At 42.9% G+C, this 22,442-nt stretch overlaps 1 protein-coding gene and 1 long non-coding RNA gene across 2 annotated transcripts in view; one reads left to right on the top strand and one right to left on the bottom strand.

Moving 5' to 3' along the window:
- Positions 1-22,442, bottom strand: part of LOC308062018 — a 459,477-nt gene that overhangs the window by 160,265 nt on the left and 276,770 nt on the right. The gene's annotated exons all lie outside the window — the stretch shown is intronic.
- LOC308062769 (protein NYNRIN-like) lies at positions 4,449-7,275 on the top strand. The gene is made up of 2 exons (XM_080384686.1): positions 4,449-6,128; positions 7,080-7,275. The coding sequence occupies exon 1, from the start codon at positions 4,902-4,904 to the stop codon at positions 5,907-5,909; it is 1,008 nt and encodes a 335-aa protein (XP_080240812.1). The 5' UTR covers positions 4,449-4,901; the 3' UTR covers positions 5,910-6,128; positions 7,080-7,275.

The following is a 22,442-nucleotide window of genomic DNA, read 5'->3' as shown; positions in this document are numbered from 1 at the left end:
TCAACGCCTACTGGGTTGCAGCCAGCAGCAGAGCTCAAGATCCTTCTTGGTGGCAAACACAGAGGCCAACCCAGTCTTGCCCTTGATTGTGGTAGGAGGCACTTGACCAGCCTTATTCTTTGTACTTTGTTGTCAATGCAAAGCTTCATTTGCACATCCCATAACAAGTCACAGTCATGGTAAAACACAGATTTACATTAGTAGAACTACTACAGAGTGTATTTTATTTTAGTTTTTTTTATGCAGTATTCCCCACAGCCTTGCTGACCAAGGGATATTGTTTTACCTGAACTAGGCAGGCCTCCTGTTTATCATTTTTACTGTAACAGGGAAAGCATTTTTCCCTTTACTTGGAATTTACTTTCAGATATACTTGGTTAAAGATTTCTTTTACTTCAGGGAGGTCTTCTCTTCCACTTTTCTGTTGAATTAAAGATAAGCTCAACATTTTAGTTAATTGATCATTTTAACTTTTGGATTCATTTCCCCTTCTTTAAACGTCTAGATGTTCTAATAAATCTCTTCTCAACAAAGATTTTGGTGAATTTGGCATTCTTATTTGTTTTCTTAGTTTGTACTTTAAAGGTTTCAGGATATTTTCCTGGCGGCCAGCAGCTCCCACAACTGTAACAAATTCTTTTCACTGTAGTTTAACACCAAATAAGTTGGTTTTGTATTCACCAACTTTTCTACATCACGATTACCTTAGTAAAAATCAACTCGAACCTTTATCCAGTCCTATTCACAACTGACTTTCAAACATCTAAATTTCCCCATCAGAGATTCACCTTTACTCTCCTCAGACCCGCTGCCTGCCCTAGAGGGGCCGTTACCGGTCCTGTTGTGCTGCAAATGCTGCAGCAATCGGGGTGACATTGTCAGGTCCTTCTGCTCAATCGTCAGCAACAGCAACCCCCTCCTCCTCACCAGCGAAGGGTTCGGGGCAGGAGATGCTCTTCCTGCTCTGCAGGTTACACAAGCCTGCCTCTGCAGCAGCACTTCTGTTTTAACTCTTTCTTACCCTGAATGCACATCTGCTACTTGTTGCTTTAAGTCTGTGTTATTACATATCAGCCTTCGCAGGCAAACAGCAAACACCCTGCCATGCGTCCAGCGTGACTCAGCCGCACCTTCGAGGGGATACGGGGCTTTGTACAAACTCACCCCAATACTTTAACACTTTCACAGGGTTTTTTTACTCTCCACACCCCACACACCCCCCCCCGGCTTCAGATCTTACATACATTAGCACAAGTTTTTTTATCTTACAACGTGTTTCATTCTGGTTGCTCCATAGAAGGAACCACAACCTCCCCTCTGATCCTTTTCCATTGCTAATATTAAGGGATCTTGTGGAGCTAGGTTAATACCACACTCTTTTGCCACTCTGGGTGATTCCTCAGAGTGAAAAACATACCAGCATACATTATGTAAGAAACTATGGACTAAGATATTGTTTATTAAGATTTATGTTAAGCATAATGTAAAGACTAGGCACCAGATATCCAGAATGCCTCTTGTGAAAAATAAGATAACCGCCAGATGTTGCTTGTAAAAGAGAAGATAACCGCCAGACAGAAACAAGACTGACGACCCCATATAAAGATATATGAGTAAGGGGTTAACACCTCCACTACATCCAGGATGCTGCTTGTAAAAGAGAAGATAACCGCCAGACAGAAACAAGACAGAAGACCCCATATAAAGATATATGAGTAAGGGGTTAACACCTCCACTACTTCATGAACACGAAAGTAAAGTATAAAAAAGGACTGTTTAAACTGCTCAGGGCGGCAGTTGGCGGAGCGCAGACTCCCCTGCCGTCCAGCGCTGTCTTTGCTCATATTCTACTTGCTATAATTAATAAAATTTTAATTGGATTATGATCAATTGTGGTCTCAATTTATAACAATTTCTGGTGCCGTGACTCGGATAAGGAACAGTGGGCTTTGGTCCTCCGGGGGGGCGCCCCGCGGCATTTCGCGGCCCCGCGACCAACAGCTTACTCCAACCTTACCGACGAACCTAAATTCTAGAATAATGAGCAAAGGAGAAACCGGTAAAATCCCATAAAAATTCTGTGCACGGGAGTCCGGACGAAGACGCAGGACGCGTAAGTATATTGCGAATTTGTTCGCGGGTTTTGCCGTTCGGGCGGGATTGGGTTTCCTGGAATATAACGAGTGAGAGGTTCGATATACTGAACCAAGCGAGTGTGGACTCTTAAGTACTGCGTCTCCCATCTCCCGCGAGGGACTGGGCCAGGAAAAAGGGGAGCGAGTGAGTGTATGTTTGTGGATGTTCCAGAAGATGGGGGCGAAGGGCAGCAAGCCTTCGACTCCCATGGGAAGGGTACCCACTGTACCTAAGAATACCCCTCTGGCATATATCTTAGACAATTGGAGATATTTCCCTGGAACCCTAGGGAAAGATAAGCAGAAAATGATAGAATATTGTACTAAGATATGGGGAGGGAAGAAGATTTCTAAAAATGTCTTTTGGCCAGTCTATGGGTCAGAAGAAGATTGGATAAGACAGCAATTAAACCTCTGGGTTAATAATAAAAAACCCCTTAACCCGGAGGAGAGTCAATATGCGGAGGTGTGGCTAGAAAGACCGGGAGCTAGACTTTACCCGCTGAATGAAATAAAAACTAAACAAAAGAAAAAGAAGGGAGAGTTAGACGAAACCCTTCTAACCCCCCCTCCTTACATTCCTCCTCCTGCTCCTGCAGAGGTCCCCAGAGCGCCCATTCCCCCACCAGAGTCAGAACAAGGGTCTCTCCCCCTCTTCCTAGACGCGTAACTGGAAGTCAAAAAGGGGCAGCTCAGATGTACCCCCTAAGGGAAATGCCCATGGGGGGACCTCAACCTGTGATCGGATATATTTCTGTGCCTCTAAATTCGGCTGACCTACGAGATTTTAAAAGGACCGAGATGGGAAACTTAATTGAGGACCCACTCGGAGTGGCAGAAAGATTAAATCAATTTTTGGGACCAAATCTTTATACTTGGGATGAGATGCAATCTATCCTTGGTCAATTATTTACTACTGAGGAAAGAGATATGATTAGACGAGCAGGAATGAGACTGTGGGATGCTCAGCATGCCCAGGGACCCCAAGCAGATATTAAATGGCCACTTCAAAAACCTAATTGGGATAACCAGGATCCGGTGCATAGAACTCATATGCAGGACCTGAGAACTATAGTAATTCAGGGGATTAGAGAAGCAGTACCCCATGGCCAAAATATCAATAAAGCATTTAATGAAATGCAAAAGAAAGATGAGAGCCCCACTGAGTGGCTGGAACGACTGAGGAAAGCCCTTCAGCTGTACTCTGGGGTAAATCCAGACGACCCTTTAGGGCAAGCACTCCTCAAAACTCAGTTTGTGGCAAAATCATGGGAAGATATCAGAAAGAAGATTGAAAAGTTAGAAGACTGGCAGAATAGAGGGTTGGATGAATTATTGAGGGAAGCTCAGAAAGTCTACGTAAGGCGGGAAGAAGAGAGCAGCAAGCGACAAATAAAAATGATAGTAGCAGCAGTCAGAGAGGATCACAAAGGGCGAACTGGTGAACACAGATCTGCTGGAACGAAACAAGGGAACGTAATAGTAAAAAAGGAACAGAGATATTGTTTCTACTGTGGAAAGAAGGGACATATAAAAAAGAATTGCAGAGAAAGGATCAGGGATGAGGAAATATTGAAAACGGAATAGGAGAGTCAGGGGCTTTATATTTTAGGGGACCGGAGTCATCATGAGCCCTTGATAAAATTAAAAATAGGACCCCATAAACAAGAGTTCACCTTTTTAGTAGACACTGGAGCTGAGAAATCAACTATTAAGCAAATACCTGAGGGATGTAAAGTTTCCCCTGAAAAAGTACAAGTAATTGGGACAAAAGGAGAACCCTTTAAAGTAAACAAAATCAAAAATGTGGTATTCGAAACTGAAAATAAATTTGGAATGGGTGAACTCTTGCTCGTCCCTGAAGCAGAATTTAATCTGTTAGGACGAGATTTAATTGTTGAATTGCAATTAGAAATTAAAGTAAAAAATCAAGAGCTAACAGTATCTGCTTATCCTTTGACAGTGGATGATCAAAAACAAATTAACCCTGATGTCTGGTACTCTCCGGACACAATTAGTAGACTGGAAATCCCACCGATTAAAATCCAAATTTCCGAACCCCACATACCTGTGAGGGTAAAGCAATATCCCATATCCCTAGAAGGACGGAGGGGATTAAAACCAGAAATTGATCGATTGTTAGCACACGGAATCTTAGAGCCTTGTATGTCACCCTTTAACACTCCCATTCTGCCTGTAAAGAAACCAAATGGGAACTATCGGCTCGTACATGATTTAAGGGAAATAAACAAAAGAACTATCACCCGGTTCCCTGTAGTAGCAAATCCATACACCCTACGAAGTAAGCTAGGACCCCATAAATCCTGGTATAGTGTGGCTGATTTAAAGGATGCCTTTTGGGCCTGTCCACTGGCAGAAGAATGCCGTGATTATTTTGCCTTTGAATGGGAAGACATAGAGACAGGCCGTAGACAGCAATTAAGGTGGACCGTGCTCCCCCAAGGGTTCACTGAGTCCCCTAATCTGTTTGGACAGGCCCTGGAAGAGCTCTTAAAAGAATACCAGGTACAAACGGGAAACGTGCTGTTACAGTATGTAGATGATCTGCTTATAGCAGGAAATAATAAGGAGGATGTAAGAAAAGAAAGCATTCGACTCCTAAATTTTCTTGCACAAAAGGGCCTACGGGTATCGCAAGAAAAGTTACAATTTGTGGAGGAAAAAGTGAAATATTTGGGGCATTATTTGTTTAACGGCAAGAAGATATTAGATCCAGAGCGCATTAAAGGAATTCTGGAATTACCTATGCCTGTCACTAAGAGGCAAATTCGGCAGGCATTAGGGCTATTTGGGTATTGTAGGCAATGGATAGAAAACTACAGCTTTAAAGTTAAATTCTTATATGAACAACTGTCTAAAGACAAAATACCCAAGTGGACCCCTCAGGATAAAGAGCAGTTTGCCAGTCTCAAAAGGGAGCTAAGTCAAGCACCGGTTTTAAGCCTCCCAGATTTAAAGCGGCCATTCCATTTATTCGTTAACATACATGAAGGAACGGCATTCGGAGTATTAACTCAGAAATGGGCAGGACAAAAGAAACCGGTGGCATACTTATCAAAGCTGTTAGACCCTGTGAGCAGGGGTTGGCCGAGTTGTTTACAAATTATTGTTGCTGCTGCCTTATTACTTGAAGAAACGAATCGTATTACCTTTAATGGAGAAGTTGTCCTATATGCACCTCATAATATAAGGGGGGTGCTTCAACAAAAAGCAGAAAAATGGCTTACAGATAGCCGACTGCTAAAGTATGAGGGAATACTCATAGAATCTCCAAAACTATCCCTAAGGACTATCAAAGCGGTTAACCCTGCAGAATTTTTATACCCAGGGGAAAGTACTGAGTTAGTACATAATTGTCTTCAAACAATTGAACAACAGACACGCATTAGACCAGACTTAGAAGAAGAAGAACTACAATGTGGAGAAGTACTATTTATAGATGGGTCATCACGAATAGTGGAAGGTAAACGATTGTCTGGATATGCCATCATTAAATCAGAGAAAGGAGAATTTAAGACAATAGAATCGGGCCCCCTAAGTGCCAGCTGGTCGGCTCAAGCCTGTGAGCTGTATGCATTGTGGAAAGCATTAGAGTCACTGAAGGGAAAGGATGGAACTATATATACAGACTCACGCTATGCGTACGGAGTAGTACACACTTTTGGGAAAATATGGGAGGAAAGAGGATTCGTTAACTCACAGGGAAAAGAACTGATACACCCAGAATTAATTCGGCGAGTTCTGCGGCATTAAAAATGCCAAATAAAATAGCAGTTGTACATATAAAGGGACACCAGCGAGGTACAAGTTACCAAGTTAGGGGAAATAATGCAGCTGATACAGAAGCAAAACGAGTGGCAGGCAATTATAGTACGATTTTAACTATACAACAAATACCTGTTAGTAAAAATTTGAGGTTTGAGTCTGCAGAAAAGGAAAAACTAGAACAAATGGGAGCTAAGGAACAGGATGGTAAGTATATATTGCCAGATGGGAGAGAAGTTTTACCAAAGGGTATAGCACTCGAAATATTTTCAAAAATACACAGTAAAACACACTGGGGAACCCAGGCGTTAGTTGATCATTTTAATCAACTGTTTGCCTGTATAGGTGTATATAATGTAGCAAAAGCAGTTACAGCAGCCTGTGAGACCTGTCAAAAAGTAAACCGAAACAACATGAGGCAAAAACCTCTTGGAGGACGTTCCCCAGCATACAGACCCTTTTCACACATGCAGGTGGATTTTACTGAATTACCTAGGGTAGGGCGTTACAAATATCTCTTAGTACTGGTAGATCATTTAACCCATTATGTTGAGGCTTTTTCTACCTCCAGGACAACAGCTAACCAAGTTACTAAAGTGTTACTTGAACACATTATACCTCGATATGGAGTACCTGAGGTAATCGACTCAGACAGAGGAAAACACTTTGTGTCAAAAATTGTTAAAGATCTAACAGAAAGCTTGGGTATTAAGTGGGAATACCATACGCCATGGCATCCACAAAGTTCGGGAAAAGTTGAAAGGATGAATGGGGAAATCAAAACTATTCTAACTAAATTAATGATAGAAACCAAATTATCATGGATTAAGTGCCTACCCATGGCACTATTAATTCTCAGAACTAGACCCCGAGCGGATGTGGGAATATCAGCATTCGAAATGGTGTATGGAATGCCCTATAGAATTGAAAGCCCACAAACAAATATTTTAATTCGTGATCGTGTGATTAATGAATATGTTTTACAATTAGCAGAACATCGTAACAAGCTTTGGGAACGCGGACTGATTGTGCAACGACCCCCGTTGGACTTAAAAATTCATAATCTTAAACCTGGGGACTGGGTATTGGTTAAAACGTGGAAAGAAGAAACCCTAAAACCCAATTGGGAGGGACCTTATCTTGTTTTACTTACAACAGAAACAGCTGTCCGGACTGCTGAGCGTGGATGGACTCATGCCAGTCGCATTAAAGGCCCAGTGACGAGACCCCACTGGAAAGTAATTAGTACACCAGGTGACACCAAGATAACATTGAGAAGATAAAGTTATGATAGAGATTTTACTTGATTATTTTGACGCATTACCTTTTGGTATAAAGTGTGTATTGTTGTTTATATTTGCTATAGTTATCTCGCTTTTTATCTATTATATATGGAAATGTAAGAAGTGTAATTGCTAAGCTCATGGAGCCACATGATATATGCATTTTGGATATACGAATTAGGTGTAATAATTTGAACTGCAATTGTTATCCATTTGCTTATTTTAAATGTAAGGTATGCCAGGGTAAATGGTGGACACACTGTGAATTCGGATACTCTCCGGCAGGAGTTTGCACACAGTGTTGGAAAAAATTCAAAGAGCTCTCACTAAGTGGAGACTAAAACAATTAGAGTCTAAAAAAAAAAAAAAAAAAAAAAAAATTATTCGGGAATCCCAAGAGTGGTGGGAAATTTTTGCTAAAGGAATAAACCCTCAATATTATTGTTACCACTCCAACCAGTTCCCCTTTATAGCTGAAATCTTGGCTATAAAATGCAGAAGGGAAGTACAAACCGTGTTTTGCTTTGCCCCATTAGTTAAAAGCTGCAAAGTGGGAAGCCTATATAAACAGGCAGACAGCCTGAAGCAGCTGTTCTCCTGAAGAATTCCCTTGCTGCCGTGAAGATGATACACCCCGTGGCTCGAAGCAACCGAGTCGACGGGCAAGGCAGAGGAGGAACAAACTGTGGAGAAAAGAACCAGAACAATGGGACACTAAAGCAACAATGGCCGAACTTCCCCAGGACTGGTAAAAATATACTTAAATTGGCAAAATTGATAGACACCTTTTTTCCTGGTATACTGTTAGTTTTGTTATTGATAATAACCAAAGCAAAAGGGGGAAACCCACATGAACCATTTAAGTGGGAACTAATATCTTGGGAAGGAACGAAAACAATAGCCACTTTTAGCAACCCAGGGCCACCTGAATTCGTAGTGAAACTTTGTGATTTAGTACCAATACCTTGTGAAAAAGGACCTCCATTTTATTTATGCCCGGCCTCTGGACAGCCTTACTGTCATTATCCCGGACACTATTATTGTGGTTATTGGGGATGTGAGACAATAGCCTCGGGCTGGACAGTAAAGGCTCCTGATAAATATATAAAAGCAACCTGGACTCCTAACGGATGTGTACCTGAACAAACAGGTGTAGATCTTACAGGTCTGCGTGACGTGGATTATGTAGCTCCACGTAACAAGAAAGTCTGTACTCACATCAAATTTCAAGTATTGCATCCCCTAGAAGACGAATGGTTGGTAGGACGAACATGGGGAATACGTGTCTATGCAGGAATTCCTAAAGATTGGGGAGGGCATTTTCTCATAAGAAAAATTAAAATACCACATGATTCACTCCCTGTTGGGCCGAATAAAGTATTGAATTCACCCACTTTTCCTAAGAAAAAGATTGTCCCCACAAGTGTTACAACCACTCGTCCAAATTCCCTATCAGTAACAGATAGAACAACTAATGACACAGTGACTGAGTCCTCTTTAGTTAGGGATTCAGGAGTGTCAGAATCCAAAGACCCCTTATGGGATTTAATGCAAGCCTCTTATCGTACCCTTAATGAAAGCAAACCAAATTTAACTAAGGAATGCTGGTTATGTTACAATGTTAGACCACCATATTTTGAGGCAATCGGAATACCAGATAGGATTCAATGGTCTAGTGGTTCAAACCCACAAGAATGTCCATGGGATGACCAGAAGAACCATACGCAAGGAATTACTATTCAATTAGTAACAGGTCAAGGAAAATGTATAGGTACAGTGCCCGAAAAATATCAGTCTTTGTGTAATCAAACAATCACTAAAGTTAACATAAAGAAACATAAGAATCAAAATGACAAATGGGCTATCCCAACACCAGGAGCTAAATGGGTTTGTTCAGACATCGGAGTAACGCCTTGCCTATCCCTAAACGTGTTTAATCAATCTCAGTTTTGTGTACAGGTGATTATTGTTCCTCGTCTGATCTATCACACCTCTGAGGAGGTGTTACGCCACTTTGAAGGAGTCCTGAATAGACAAAAACGAGAGCCAATTACAGTGGTAACCCTAGCTACACTGCTGATAGCGGGCGGAGTTGGAGCAGGTACAGGCATAGCCTCCCTAGTAAAAGGTCAGGAATTACAAAGTTTGCAGATGGCTGTAGATGAGGATTTAGCAAAAATAGAACAATCTATCCAAAATTTAGCCACTTCAGTAAAGTCTTTATCAGAAGTAGTGCTGCAAAATAGAAGAGGATTAGATCTATTGTTTTTAAAGGAAGGAGGGTTATGTGTAGCTCTTAATGAAGAATGTTGTTCTTTTGCTGACCATACGGGAGTAGTCCAGGACACCATGTCTGAACTCCGGAAAAGGTTAGATCAACGTAAGAAAGATCGTGAGGTGAGCAGGTCATGGTATGAAAACTGGTTTAATGTTTCACCTTGGCTAACTACTTTGTTGTCTGCTTTAGCAGGACCGCTTATTATATTGATTCTGGGACTTATATTTGGGCCTTGTATATTACGCTATATTTTACACTTTATTAGAGAACGATTTGACATAGCTAAATTGCTTATTTTAACTATGAAGTCTAGGGAAAATATAAGAGTGTATCTATTAATGAGGATGAAGATTGTTGCGAATGTGTTATGCCACGTGAAAATTGTGCCTATTGTAATTGTGAGGTATTACCTTGTGAGTGTTATGATAAATGTTGGGATTGTGGAAAAAGGTTTATTTGCAGTGCCGAGAATGAAAGTAGTGTCTAATAAACAATAATAGGATAAAAAGAAAAAGGGGGGATTGTAAGAAACTATGGACTAAGATATTGTTTATTAAGATTTATGTTAAGCATAATGTAAAGACTAGGCGCCAGATATCCAGAATGCCTCTTGTGAAAAATAAGATAACCGCCAGATGTTGCTTGTAAAAGAGAAGATAACCGCCAGACAGAAACAAGACAGACGACCCCATATAAAGATATAGGAGTAAGGGGTTAACACCTCCACTACATCCAGGATGCTGCTTGTAAAAGAGAAGATAACCGCCAGACAGAAACAAGACAGAAGACCCCATATAAAGATATATGAGTAAGGGGTTAACACCTCCACTACTTCATGAACACGAAAGTAAAGTATAAAAAAGGACTGTTTAAACTGCTCAGGGCGGCAGCTGGCGGAGCGCAGACTCCCCTGCCGTCCAGCGCTGTCTTTGCTCATATTCTACTTGCTATAATTAATAAAATTTTAATTGGATTATGATCAATTGTGGTCTCAATTTATAACACATTACATAGCTCTCTCTCTTATCCCAAGGCGTCCAAACCTTACAGTCAGGGCATTCAATTTCTTGTCGCCACCATACATATAATAATTCTTTACACCATATACACTTTAAAACATACAGAGGTTCACATTCACCCCTCGGATGTTCAAGACAATAACCACATACCAACATTTGTAATATACTGAATACAGAAATGTTCTCACATTTCCAGCATAAATGAGTATAACAATTATTAATAACCTTGTAATTATTAATTAAAAGGCCACTTTTCTCCACATTCCAGCTTATAAAGCGGCCACCATTGATTACAATATTTTATCAATGTTTTCCTATTCACATTTCCACCAGCGGATCCTCCAATATCCTTCCAGTGACTCAAAACACACCCTAGCGGATTTTTCTTTAAAATCCCACCACTCTGCTTTCCTCCCATTTTTCCCAGCTTACACTCACAGAACACACTTATCACTTACAGAATTACTACTTACAAAATGCAACACACAGGTATCTTTCTACAGCAACACCAAGAGCTCACTATTATTATCAAAAATATAGCCAAAATCACAGTAACAATTATCAAAGTCAAATTCCACATTCCATAAATCCGGTAACCAAAATAAGCAACACTGCAGCAAATAAGCTTGAAACAATGAATATTCCATTAACGCCTATACATATTCATTACCTGAACCCGCCTACCCTCACTTCGTATGCTAATTAGCTTATCAGTCTTTCACGCTTGTGCAGATTCTTCCAAAAATTGTGGGCCGGGGTCTTTAGAATATAACAATTATTAATAACCTTGTAATTATTAATTAAAAGGCCACTTTTCTCCACATTCCAGCTTACACTCACAGAACACACTTATCACTTACAGAATTACTACTTACAAAATGCAACACACAGGTATCTTTCTACAGCAACACCAAGAGCTCACTATTATTATAAAAAATATAGCCAAAATCACAGTAACAATTAGGGTACTGCTTCTCTAATCCCCTGAATTACTATAGTTCTCAGGTCCTGCATATGAGTTCTATGCGCCGGATCCTGATTATCCCAATTAGGTCTTTGGAGTGGCCATTTAATATCTGCTTGGGGTCCCTGGGTTTCCTCGGTAGTAAATAATTGACAAAGGATAGATTGCATCTTATCCCAAGTATAAAGGTTTGGTCCCAGAAATTGATCTAATCTTTCTGCCACTCCGAGTGGGTCCTCAATTAAGTTTCCCATCTCGGTCCTTTTAAAATCTCGTAGGTCAGCCGAATTTAGAGGCACAGAAATATATCCGATCACAGGTTGAGGTCCCCCCCCATGGGCTTTTCTCTTAGGGGGTATATTTGAGCTGCCCCTTTTTGACTTCCAGTTACGCGTCTAGGAAGAGGGGGAGAGACCCTTGTTCCGACTCTGGTGGGGGAGTGGGCGCTCTGGGGACCTCTGCAGGAGCAGGAGGAGGAATGTAAGGAGGGGGGGTTAGAAGGGTTTCGTCTAACTCTCCCTTCTTTTTCTTTTGTTTAGTTTTTTTATTTCATTCAGCGGGTAAAGTCTAGCTCCCGGTTTTTTAGCCACACCTCCACATATTGACTCTCCTCCGGGTTAAGGGGTTTTTTTATTATTAACCCAGAGGTTTAATTGCTGTCTTACCCAATCTTCTTCTGACCCATAGACTGGCCAAAAGACATTTTTTGAAATCTTCTTCCCTCCCCATATCTTAGTACAATATTCTATCACTTTCTGCTTATCTTTCCCTAGGGTTCCAGGGAAATATCTCCAATTGTCCAAGATATATGCCAGAGGGGTATTCTTAGGTACAGTGGGTACCCTTCCCATGGGAGTCGAAGGCTTGCTGCCCTTCGCCCCCATCTTCTGGAATATCCACAAACATACACTCACTCGCTCCCCTTGTTCCTGGCCCAGTCCCTCGCGGGAGATGGGAGACGCAGTACTTAAGAGTCCACACTCGCTTGGTTCAGTATATCGAACCTCTCATTCGTTATATTCCAGGAAACCCAATCCCGCCCGAACGGCAAACCTTGCGAACAAATTCCCAATATACTTACGCGTCCTGCGTCTTCGTCCAGACTCCCGTGCACAGAATTTTTATGGGATTTTACCGGTTTCTCCTTTGCTCATTATTCTAGAATTTAGGTTCGTCGGTAAGGTTGGAGTAAGCTGTTGGTCGCGGGGCCGCGAAATGCCGCGGGGCGCCCCCCCGGAGGACCAAAGCCCACTGTTCCTTATCCGAGTCACGGCACCAGAAATTGTTATAAATTGAGACCACAATTGATCATAATCCAATTAAAATTTTATTAATTATAGCAAGTAGAATATGAGCAAAGACAGCGCTGGACGGCAGGGGAGTCTGCGCTCCGCCAACTGCCGCCCTGAGCAGTTTAAACAGTCCTTTTTTATACTTTTTACTTTCGTGTTTATGAAGTAGTGGAGGTGTTAACCCCTTACTCATATATCTTTATATGGGGTTGTCTGTCTTGTTTCTGTCTGGCGGTTATCTTCTCTTTTACAAGCAGCATGTAGTGGAGGTGTTAACCCCTTACTCCTATATCTTTATATGGGGTCGTCTGTCTTGTTTCTGTCTGGCGGTTATCTTCTCTTTTACAAGCAGCATCCTGGACATCTGGCGGTTATCTTATTTTTCACAAGAGGCATCCTGGATATCTGGCGCCTAGTCTTTACATTATGCTTAACATAAATCTTAATAAACAATATCCTAGTCCATAGTTTCTTACAAACAGTATCGTCTTCTTTTGGATTAACATTATACATAGGTGGAAGGGCACACCAAACAAGAACTGGTTCAGTCAAAAAGTTCGAAACATAGCATGCCTTCTCTGAACATACCTCTGGGGTCATTCCCTTCATTCCCTCTTTTTTTATGCAAAGAGAAACACTTTTACCATAACAGAGAAGCCCCTAGAAGCCCCTATTTACATCTCTGAGCCCGGACACAAACCGCAGCTGTATGCTCCACCATGCTCAGGGCAGGAATCATTTATGCCGTTACACAGCTATGTATCTCTACAAGCGTGCAGACACCTATTAAACACTAGATAACCATGTTTATCTTTCCTATTCTCCTTCACAATACCTAGCTGTTCTCTCATCTCTTGTTAGGTCAAAATATTCTCCAGTTTCCTCTCCTAGCTCTCTCTTCAGACATTCTCTAACCTCTTTTTTGCTTGTTAATTGCGAGGAGGCAAAGGGGGTGTGTAGCTGGGTGACCATGACCTGCTTTATGTTACAGTCAACTAAACACTGAATACAGAAAAAAAAACCCCGTATGGGAGACATAAGGCAAACATCAATAAGGTGGTTAAAGATAATTATAATAAATCCTGTAATACTTTTGAGTCATGACCCAAAGTTTCCCAGCCGTGAGAAGAGACCAAAGGCATCCCGCCCCTGGCTCTGTTGCAGATCTTTGTTTTAAGGCTTTTGAGTTTTGTATACTTTTGTAAATTAATTCACAGTGATCACTCAGATTCACGTAACACATCCTATCAAAGTCTTCACACTTGTGTCCCTGTGCTAATAATAAAAATCAATAGCAACTCGGTTCTGTAGCAACGTATGGTGGACAGAATCAACATCTGTTAATAAGCCAGAAAAAAAAAGAACAGTATTTGTAGTATTACTTTGTTTAGCAAGCTAGCAGCCTAATTTACTAAGCAAGTTAAAAGCGTGTACTGTTCTTACAGAAGAGATTAGAGAAGCAAAAATCTGTTATGCTGCATTCCAGAACTCAGCCTGAGAATTACAGTCTTCTCCGAGTTCTGCGTTACAATCATTTGACACATGTTGGGGTTGCGATTGTGAAAGTTGCCCATTTACAATTTTCATTGGCATTATCACAGCTAGTTGTTTTAAAAGCAACCCTTGAGCTTCCTGATGTTCAACTTGCTGCAAAATATTCTGAAGCCAATCAATCAAGTTAGTATTAAAGTTAGTGACTCTCTAGGACCCGGCAAGACTGTGGCAAGACTCCCGCATCCGGACTGCCTTAATAGCCATTCCTTCATTTGCAAACAGTTGTCCCTGGGATACCTTGCCTGAGTCACAGAATCGGCACAATTAATTTCTCCAGCCAACTGCTCATAGTTAACAGCAATTCCCCGATTAAGGTTTTCAGTCAAGGCCACTACACATAGCTCACAAAAATCAGATAACCACATCATATACTGTATCAGTTAGTACCATACAAAGCAATGACTTCCAATCATGCAGTGTGAGTGTATAAGGCTCTGCCATCACTTCAAGAAGGAACATAGCAAATGTATCATGAATCCTCCCTTCCCGCACTGCTTTGCTTAACTCTTTAACAGCCTCGTATTGCACAGGCTGCCACTCTGCAGGTTGATTTGTCTGACAAAATACTGAACATGCCATAGCGACTCCCAAAACCCATCACTGAAGTGTTTCCCACTTGCATTCCTGTCACCAATCCCTCAGACTCCCTTTCACCCTCCCCAAAAATACAATCAATGCATCAGGAGAGACAAGGGGGTGGGGGAAAGGTCTAGCTCCTTTTCCAGATCTATAGGACCTGGATCAAAAGGTTTATCAGTGTCAATGGAATCATTGTCCGAGTTGTCCTGTTCCCGTGCTTGGTCCTGTGTTGTGAGGGTCGCTGCAATCAGTGACAGAAGCTTTGGGGGCAGAGGAGGTGTGGACGGAATCGCCATCACTGACGGTGTCTTGAGAAGAGTCGCGCTGTCGGTGGAATTTACAGCTTCCTCTGGTTTAGCACCGTTAGTAGAATTAGTCCACACTTGGCAAAGAGTAGTCAGAATTTGCCACCAAGATGCTAAATGCATTCCCGACACGGAGCTCCCCTCCGCGGCAGCATCATACAATCGGCTGCTGTATGTACACACTTTCATTCTTTCAAAGTCTCTAAAGTTTCTTGGCTGCTCACCTGTCTCGATGAATACAGGTGTTATCCTCGGGGTTTAGGTTGTCCGCCTGGTCCAGCCAGCCAGACGACCGTTCAGCCAAGCCGTCTCCTCCGGAACACAGCCCTCTTCACGAGCTGTCTTTTTTATCGACCAGCTCCGTCCTTATTCTTCCAAGGCTTCGGAACACCACCATAGGGGTCACCATTTGAGGAGACTGAGGCACGGACTCCCTGACCTGACTAGAAGACCCTTCATGAGTCCATATACGTCTCTTTCTGGGGACGAAGCCTGATTCCCCATTACGGATTTCCCACAGCTCACCTCTCAGCTCCGGAGGGATTTCAGGCCGGCTCCTGCTTCCTTTCAGCAGATCATTCAAAGTTCTGTGGGATTTGCTGCATGTCGCTCAGATAGGCGATTCGAGAGCCCTTCACGTCAGATCCTTAAACGCATCACGTCGGGGTCACCAATTTGCGGCGAATGAAGAGACGGGACGCAGCTTGATGCAAGCAAATGTCAATTTATTGTACAGAAGCACGAGGTTTTATAGACTTTCAGAAGCTGCGCGTTTGAAACAGATTGGTTCTTGAAGCTAAGCCTTGCAGACTAGGCAATCCCTGATTGGTGGTTAACTGCCATCAATTAACAGCAAGGTGTTACCTTTCCTTGGCGCCATCCATCTCCCACTCCCCTGTGCTCTGCAAACGTGCCTCATCATGTTAATTGTTGTCTAGACAAGCTCGAGCACATTCCCCTCAGCTAACCGATTGCCACGCATGGTCCTAGTTTCCGGACCGCTCCTGCATGTAACAAAGTATTATAATCCAATGTTCCATTAAATGGCCACTTAACTTCGCCCTCTAACTTATACAATGGCCACCACTGATTACAATATTTAATGAGGGTCTTTTTACTTTCTGTGCTTCCCTTCCCAACAATATCCTTCCAATGGGCGAGTATACAACCCAGAGGACTCTTTTTTAGTATCCCTCCTTGGGTGTTACCCATTTTCAATATACTCTTAAGGAATTTAAACTGACTTTTAAATTCTCTTTTCACGCCTGTCAGCCACACTCTCACTTATTCTCACTCAATTCCACTCTCACGGACGTCCATGCACTCAGAGAAAATCACACACACATCACTTCACACAAACACTATGGTTCGACAAATTCAAATCGGTAGTCTATTCCAAATGCCTTATTGCCATAACCAAAATCAATACCAAAAGAAATCTAACATAGCATCGCTCCAGTTAACAACCTTTTAGCAGCTGGAAATATTTTGTGAATTACCAGAGGTCCGCTTACCCCTCTCCTGCTTCTCCTGGTTACCTCGAACTCAGTCGATCTATCCCCGAGATCGCTACCGGCCGCTCTATCGGCCAGCGAGTTTCCCAATTGCAGTCCCAAACCCTATAGGTACCCAACCCACGGGCACTATGCTGCACGCCAGACGTCTCTGCGCGATTTATCAGCAGCCCCGAATGTGCGTACGCTTAAGTCCCTTCGTTAAACATACCGTTAAATCTGCAGCTTCAAGAGGCTGTTGTCCACTCCCGCGGTGATCGGCCGGCAGCGGAGACTCCTCCGAGTAAAATGCTCGGGGCGCGCCTAGGAGCGTCCGCTCCGCAGTCGGTCCCGCAGCCGAGTGGAGATCCTCCTGGCTGGCTCGCCAGAACTGACGTGCGGAAAGCAGACTCCACAATCAGTAAGATTGTGAAGTAGGTATGATTATTCAGCGCTGGGCAGCACGGGGGGTGGGGTGGGGGTGGGTGGGTTAGTCCCGCCAAAACCGTGTGCGCCTGACATGAAAACTTGCTCTGTTTTTATAAGGCATCTCATTACATATTCATAATGTGTTGCAATGCGCCTATACATATGCATTACCTATCCCCGCTTCGTATTAAAATTAGTTCTGCGAGCCATTTCCGTATTTTTTTCTCGACTGAGTTTGCGCAGTGTTCCCTGGTGGTGGTCGTCAGGGGTCCTGAGGATGAAGGCAGGCGAGTCTTCCTCATGACCTCCCACATCTGGCGCAGGCTCAGTAACGTCCTGGTTTTTGTCCAAACCGCAGAACTGGCTTTGGCTTGTTCTTGCAAGGTTGTAATTGTTCTTTTGACTTATATGGTCATAAAGCTGGACTTATAAGGTCATAAGGCTCTTTACTCCCGTATACCTTATCACAACACCCAAGCAAACCATGTAAGATCTGGCAAACAGCTAAGCAGACTATTATAATCGTTAAAACTTTACCCTAAACGGCCAAGCAGACTATCATTACCCTAAACAGCTAAGCAGACTATCATAATAATCGTTAAACTTTACTCTGTCTCTTAACCCCCTTCTCTCTCAGACAGGTCGAGGAAAGGAGCACTTGTTCTTTACAGAGGATGAAGTAGCAGAAATAAATGTGTAAATAGGCATGACCATTAGGCCATTAGGGGTGTTTCTATGGGTATGTCTGCTATGCCCAGAATGGTGTAAGAACAGTAATCCGCTTTGCAAATTTGGCTGTATGACCATATCACTATGTTTAGAGGTGCAGGCATCAATAGATGCAAGTGTTTTCACAGAATTAAGAAAACCATCTTGTCCATGCAGTCCAGCCATAAATGATGCACAGAACAACAAATGATAGAAAAAAAATGTATTTTCAGATGCATATGAGTAAATAGAGTATTCTGTGCTGTCCTGCACACGCATGTGTGTACATGTATTCGTAGCCAGTGAGTCGTGGCTCCTAAGCCTGATTTAAAAACTGAATGAGTTCATTATAATCCCCTCCCCCCCCCAAAAAAAAAATAAAATATCTGAGGAATCAATCTAATCTGCTTTACTAAATAAACGTATGAAAATGCTTACCAGGGATAAACCTGGGGACTCTACATATTTCTCTCTTTTTCCTCCAACAGAATGAAATCACCTTTGAGACAATAAAGGAGTTGGAAGAGGAGCCAGTGTGTCCCATTCAGTGTTCTCTGTGTATCTGCGTGCACCGCTTCCCCTGTTTGGTTTCTGATCTAGACGGGAAGGACAGGGAGGGTGTAAGGACACTGCAACTCTCTCTCCAGAAGATTGGCTTTTGTGCTGGCTTCAGGCAGTTCTGAGCTCTTTGGGGCTTAAATCTCCCAGAATGGGTGTGATGTTGAGTTGTCTACTCCAGGGCAAATGGAGAGGAGGAGGGGCGCCTGGAGGGAGGACCACTGGCTCAGGGGACACCCTGAGCATCAGAAGTTGTTGGAACCACTGATGACTAGAGCTGTGACCAGGGGGGACCTCTCAGATTTCTCTGCATGTGGTACCCCAGTTGCTGGGACATACATTAAGCAGAGATTGTGCGGTGTGGTGGGAGGGTGACTTGGTTTGCAAAGGGGGAGCTCAGGCCAAACCCCTGCCAGGCAGGTAGAACTGCAGATCCTCCCTGTGCTTCGTGTTCACCTTGCCTATGACAACGTGCCACAGAAAAGCTGAGCACAGCCCTTTGCTGACGCCCAGCAGCTTGTGCTCCCTGCTGTGCCCCTCTGAAATGTTTTGGTTGATCGTCATTTCATGGAGAGCTCTATTGTCCCCGCAGCCAGGGCTACTGCAGCAGTAGCAAACCAGGGCTTCTAGTTACTCCCCGACACCTGCCTTCCTCCCCCTCTGCATCTCCCCAGCTCTCACAGAGGAGGGGTTGCCAGTGGTGCCTTCTTCAGGCAGGGCATGTCTGCAGCTTCCATTGAATACCCTCCTTTCCTTTGAAAGCCCTGCCTCCTTCTGGCGGGTGGGGTTTGCTCATTTCCATGGGCGCTTTTGCAGGTGGTGGTGACATGGGAAGGAAAGGGACATACAGTGCTGGAGGTAAAGAGCCGCTGCGCGTCTGTTTACACTGTGTTTGTACAGCTGAGGTGGATACAAATCGGGGGTGGCTTTGCTGGAGAACTTTGCCAGGGATATAACTGACCGCCTGTTTGGGAGTCCCAGAGCAGCACGTTCGGTACCAGGAGATCGCTGCGCTGCCTGCCCTTGCCGTTGCTCTTGCGCATGCGGCAGTAAATACCTCCTCTGCACAAAACTGAGTCCGGGTAGAGTCCACGGAGACAGTTTTGGTAAGAATCCCAGGTGCTGCAGAAAAGCAGTCTGAGGTCTCAGCTGAGCTGTACTGCTTCAGAAGGGAGATTAGCCATAGATAGGTACGTGCTTTCTTTCTCAAAGAGGGGAAGGATGGTGTGGGATAGTCCTTTGCTCGGTGGTCCTGTGGGCATGTGTACTGGAGAGGAGCCATCACAGGCCACCTCTTCCTGAGCAAGCCACCACTGTGGGAGGCACTGAGATGCTCAGCAGAGGCAGTTTAGGAGCAACAGGGGTGGTCTGTCCTGCTGCTTGGAGGTAATCCCCTCCATACAACCCTGAGATGCAACGTACCCAGCTAGAAGGAATCCCAGTAGAGGTGGACAAAAAGATGAACACGTGCAGGTATTGCTCCCCAGCAACATGCGAAAAAATTCATCAGCAGTACATATCCTGGCATGTATCCGTTCATATGGAAGGTGAATATTTATGGTTTTTAGTGTAAGTCAAAAGTTGTTGGACAGTCTGGTTTGCCTTGGAACGAAACCATACAACTAAATTTCGCGAAGCAACCCGTGTTTCAAATCCGTGGACAAGGTGAAATGCCATGTGCATGAGAGCGTTTCTCATCAGCGCGGATCTTTGCTGTCTCTAAAGCAGTGCAGGCTGGGGCTGTGGGTGCTACTGGAGATACACAGCCCGCCTGCACTGCAGGAAGGTCATCCTGGTCTGACTGTCAGATGGAGCTGTATGTTGTACAATATTGTACGTGTTGTGCCAAGCTTTCTGCAGGTAAAGAAAGAAGCAGTCATGTGTTTGACAACAGCAATCATAGGTGATGCTGTGAAGAAATTCAGGGAAAATCTGCGGTGCATGGGATTTTGACTACAACCAAGCTGTAGTTCTGACTTGTCTTGGTCACTTTAATTAGTAATGTGTCATTAATTTAAAAATAACCGGTGCAGTTAAAGAGCATGGGTGTTGGTCAGAAATGCCTGGTTTCTCATGTGTAAATTCAGCAAGTCAGACGCACTGATGCAAGTGCCTGGATGAATCGGTAAAACAGGGCTGGGCTAGCCAGGGTTGGCACGGGCAGCGTGTGCAACATGTAGTTGTTTAGGCAATAGCTCTAATTCAGAGTTATGATGGAGGTGCTGAATGTGCTTGGTTTTGAAAGCACGCAGTGTTCGTTAGCTTCAATGGAAACTGCAGGATCCTGCTGTCCAAATCAATGAAACTGTGAGATACAATCCACTGTTCAGGAAAGTCAGAATATGTTTTTAAGGAAGTCTCTGTTGGTAGGTAAAACCGCTGCTGAAGCGATAGCAGCGATGGAGCGTGTGTAAAAGAGCCTAGGGAGACCTGCAGCCTTCTGGAGCCAGGCAGAGTATTTCCTGTTCACTTTAGCTATTGGTCACGAAGGGAAGATGCTTCCTACAAATTAGGGTTTGTTCTAATGGAAATAGGTGACTTGTGAATAAAGAGGGCAGTGCAGAGTTGTCTTTTTTCCCCATTTTTGGAAAACAGAATGCATTATTGTTCCAGTTTAACAATAGGTTAAATGGTTCCAGTGCAAGTAGTTATCTCTTCATTGCCATAAAAAGAAATCCATAGAACTCTATCGGTTCTGATTCTGAATCAAAGAATGAAAATAGCTTCTGAACAGGGTCCTGACTAATAATTCATGTGCTGTGATATCTGCATGGTGTTTCTTCATTGCCTTTCACTAAAATTCCTCTTTCCTGTGAAACCAGTTGTGTTTGTGGGTTTGGGATCTTTTTTTCTTTCCTCCCCTTGTTCGCGAACTGCTTGATTTTTTTCTGGTGGTGTTACAACGAACATTGTGCAGTCCTCCTAACGCTTTGTCCATCAGTACTGTTTTCACTTTTTTCTTGTTCATGTTTTAAGAGACACTATTGTTTTCTTTCTAAGGGCTGTATTTTTGTTATGTCTTGCATCATGAGTGAATTCAAAGTACTTTCAATGGCATAATACACTTTGTAGTGTAGTTTTGTGAAAATGCTTCTCTATGAATTAAAAAAAAGATCATTTTATATTATTTCAGGGGTAAACTCTGAATTAATCAATCTTGGATGTGGTGTTTCTGTCTTCTAGAAATACGTGAAGCTTAACTTTGTTTTTATAGGTTAAGAAGGAAAAAAGCAAACAAAGATGTTCAAAAGTGCAGGCCGTGGCAAAACAGGAATGTGTGGATAAATTAAATAACATCACTAATCGGCAAATGAAACAAAAGATTACTGTAAGGAAGAATGACTGTTTGAAAATGGAGAATGAAAACACGATAGAAGAAAAAGACAAAAAGAGTTTTTCATCTGGGGAGAGCTCAAAATTGATTAAAATGCCAATGAAAGGGTAAGCTAAGGAAATAATCTCTAGCTCTTATTTGTAGTACTATGTAAGTGTCTTAGGTTTTCTGATACTGTGGTAGTTGAAGTAGTTTCCTCAGTGGTGAAAGCCATAGTGAGTAGTCCACTGCTTCTCAAAAAATGAAGAAAAATTCTTTTTAGACAAAATGAAGCGCACGATGGAGGTTCAAATTTATTGCCTGCTCTAAAAAAAGAAAAGGGGAAAACAAAAGAAAACGCCCACCTAAATTCCTGTGATTTCCATGTCAACACTGAGGTAAAATGCATCTTCAAAACCAGAACTGAAGACTGGAAAAAGCAGTTATTTTTGTAGGAAATGGCCACCTAGAAAAGAAAAGTAGGAACTTGGGGTTTGCTACTACTCCCTTTTCTAGGTGATTTTAGTGATCTCCGTGCAGTTGGTGTTTTCCTTTTCATTAAGTTAATATGCCCTTTGTCGGGAGAGGGGAAAAGATGATATTACCAAACCAATCTCAAAAGTCTAAAGAAGGCACACGTATTTTTATGCAGACCTAAGCAGGAGCTTTTTCTGTCTGTCCTTCAAAGGAATCTCTGCTCTAGATGCTTTCTGTAACGTGGCTGTTGGATATAGTCCAGCTTAACC

Source organism: Falco punctatus (genome assembly GCF_963210335.1).
Source record: "Falco punctatus genome assembly, chromosome: 4".
NCBI classification, from domain to species: domain Eukaryota; kingdom Metazoa; phylum Chordata; class Aves; order Falconiformes; family Falconidae; genus Falco; species Falco punctatus.
The sequence above is the reverse complement of the archived record's forward strand: the minus strand, read 5'-3'. Positions and strand labels throughout refer to the sequence as shown.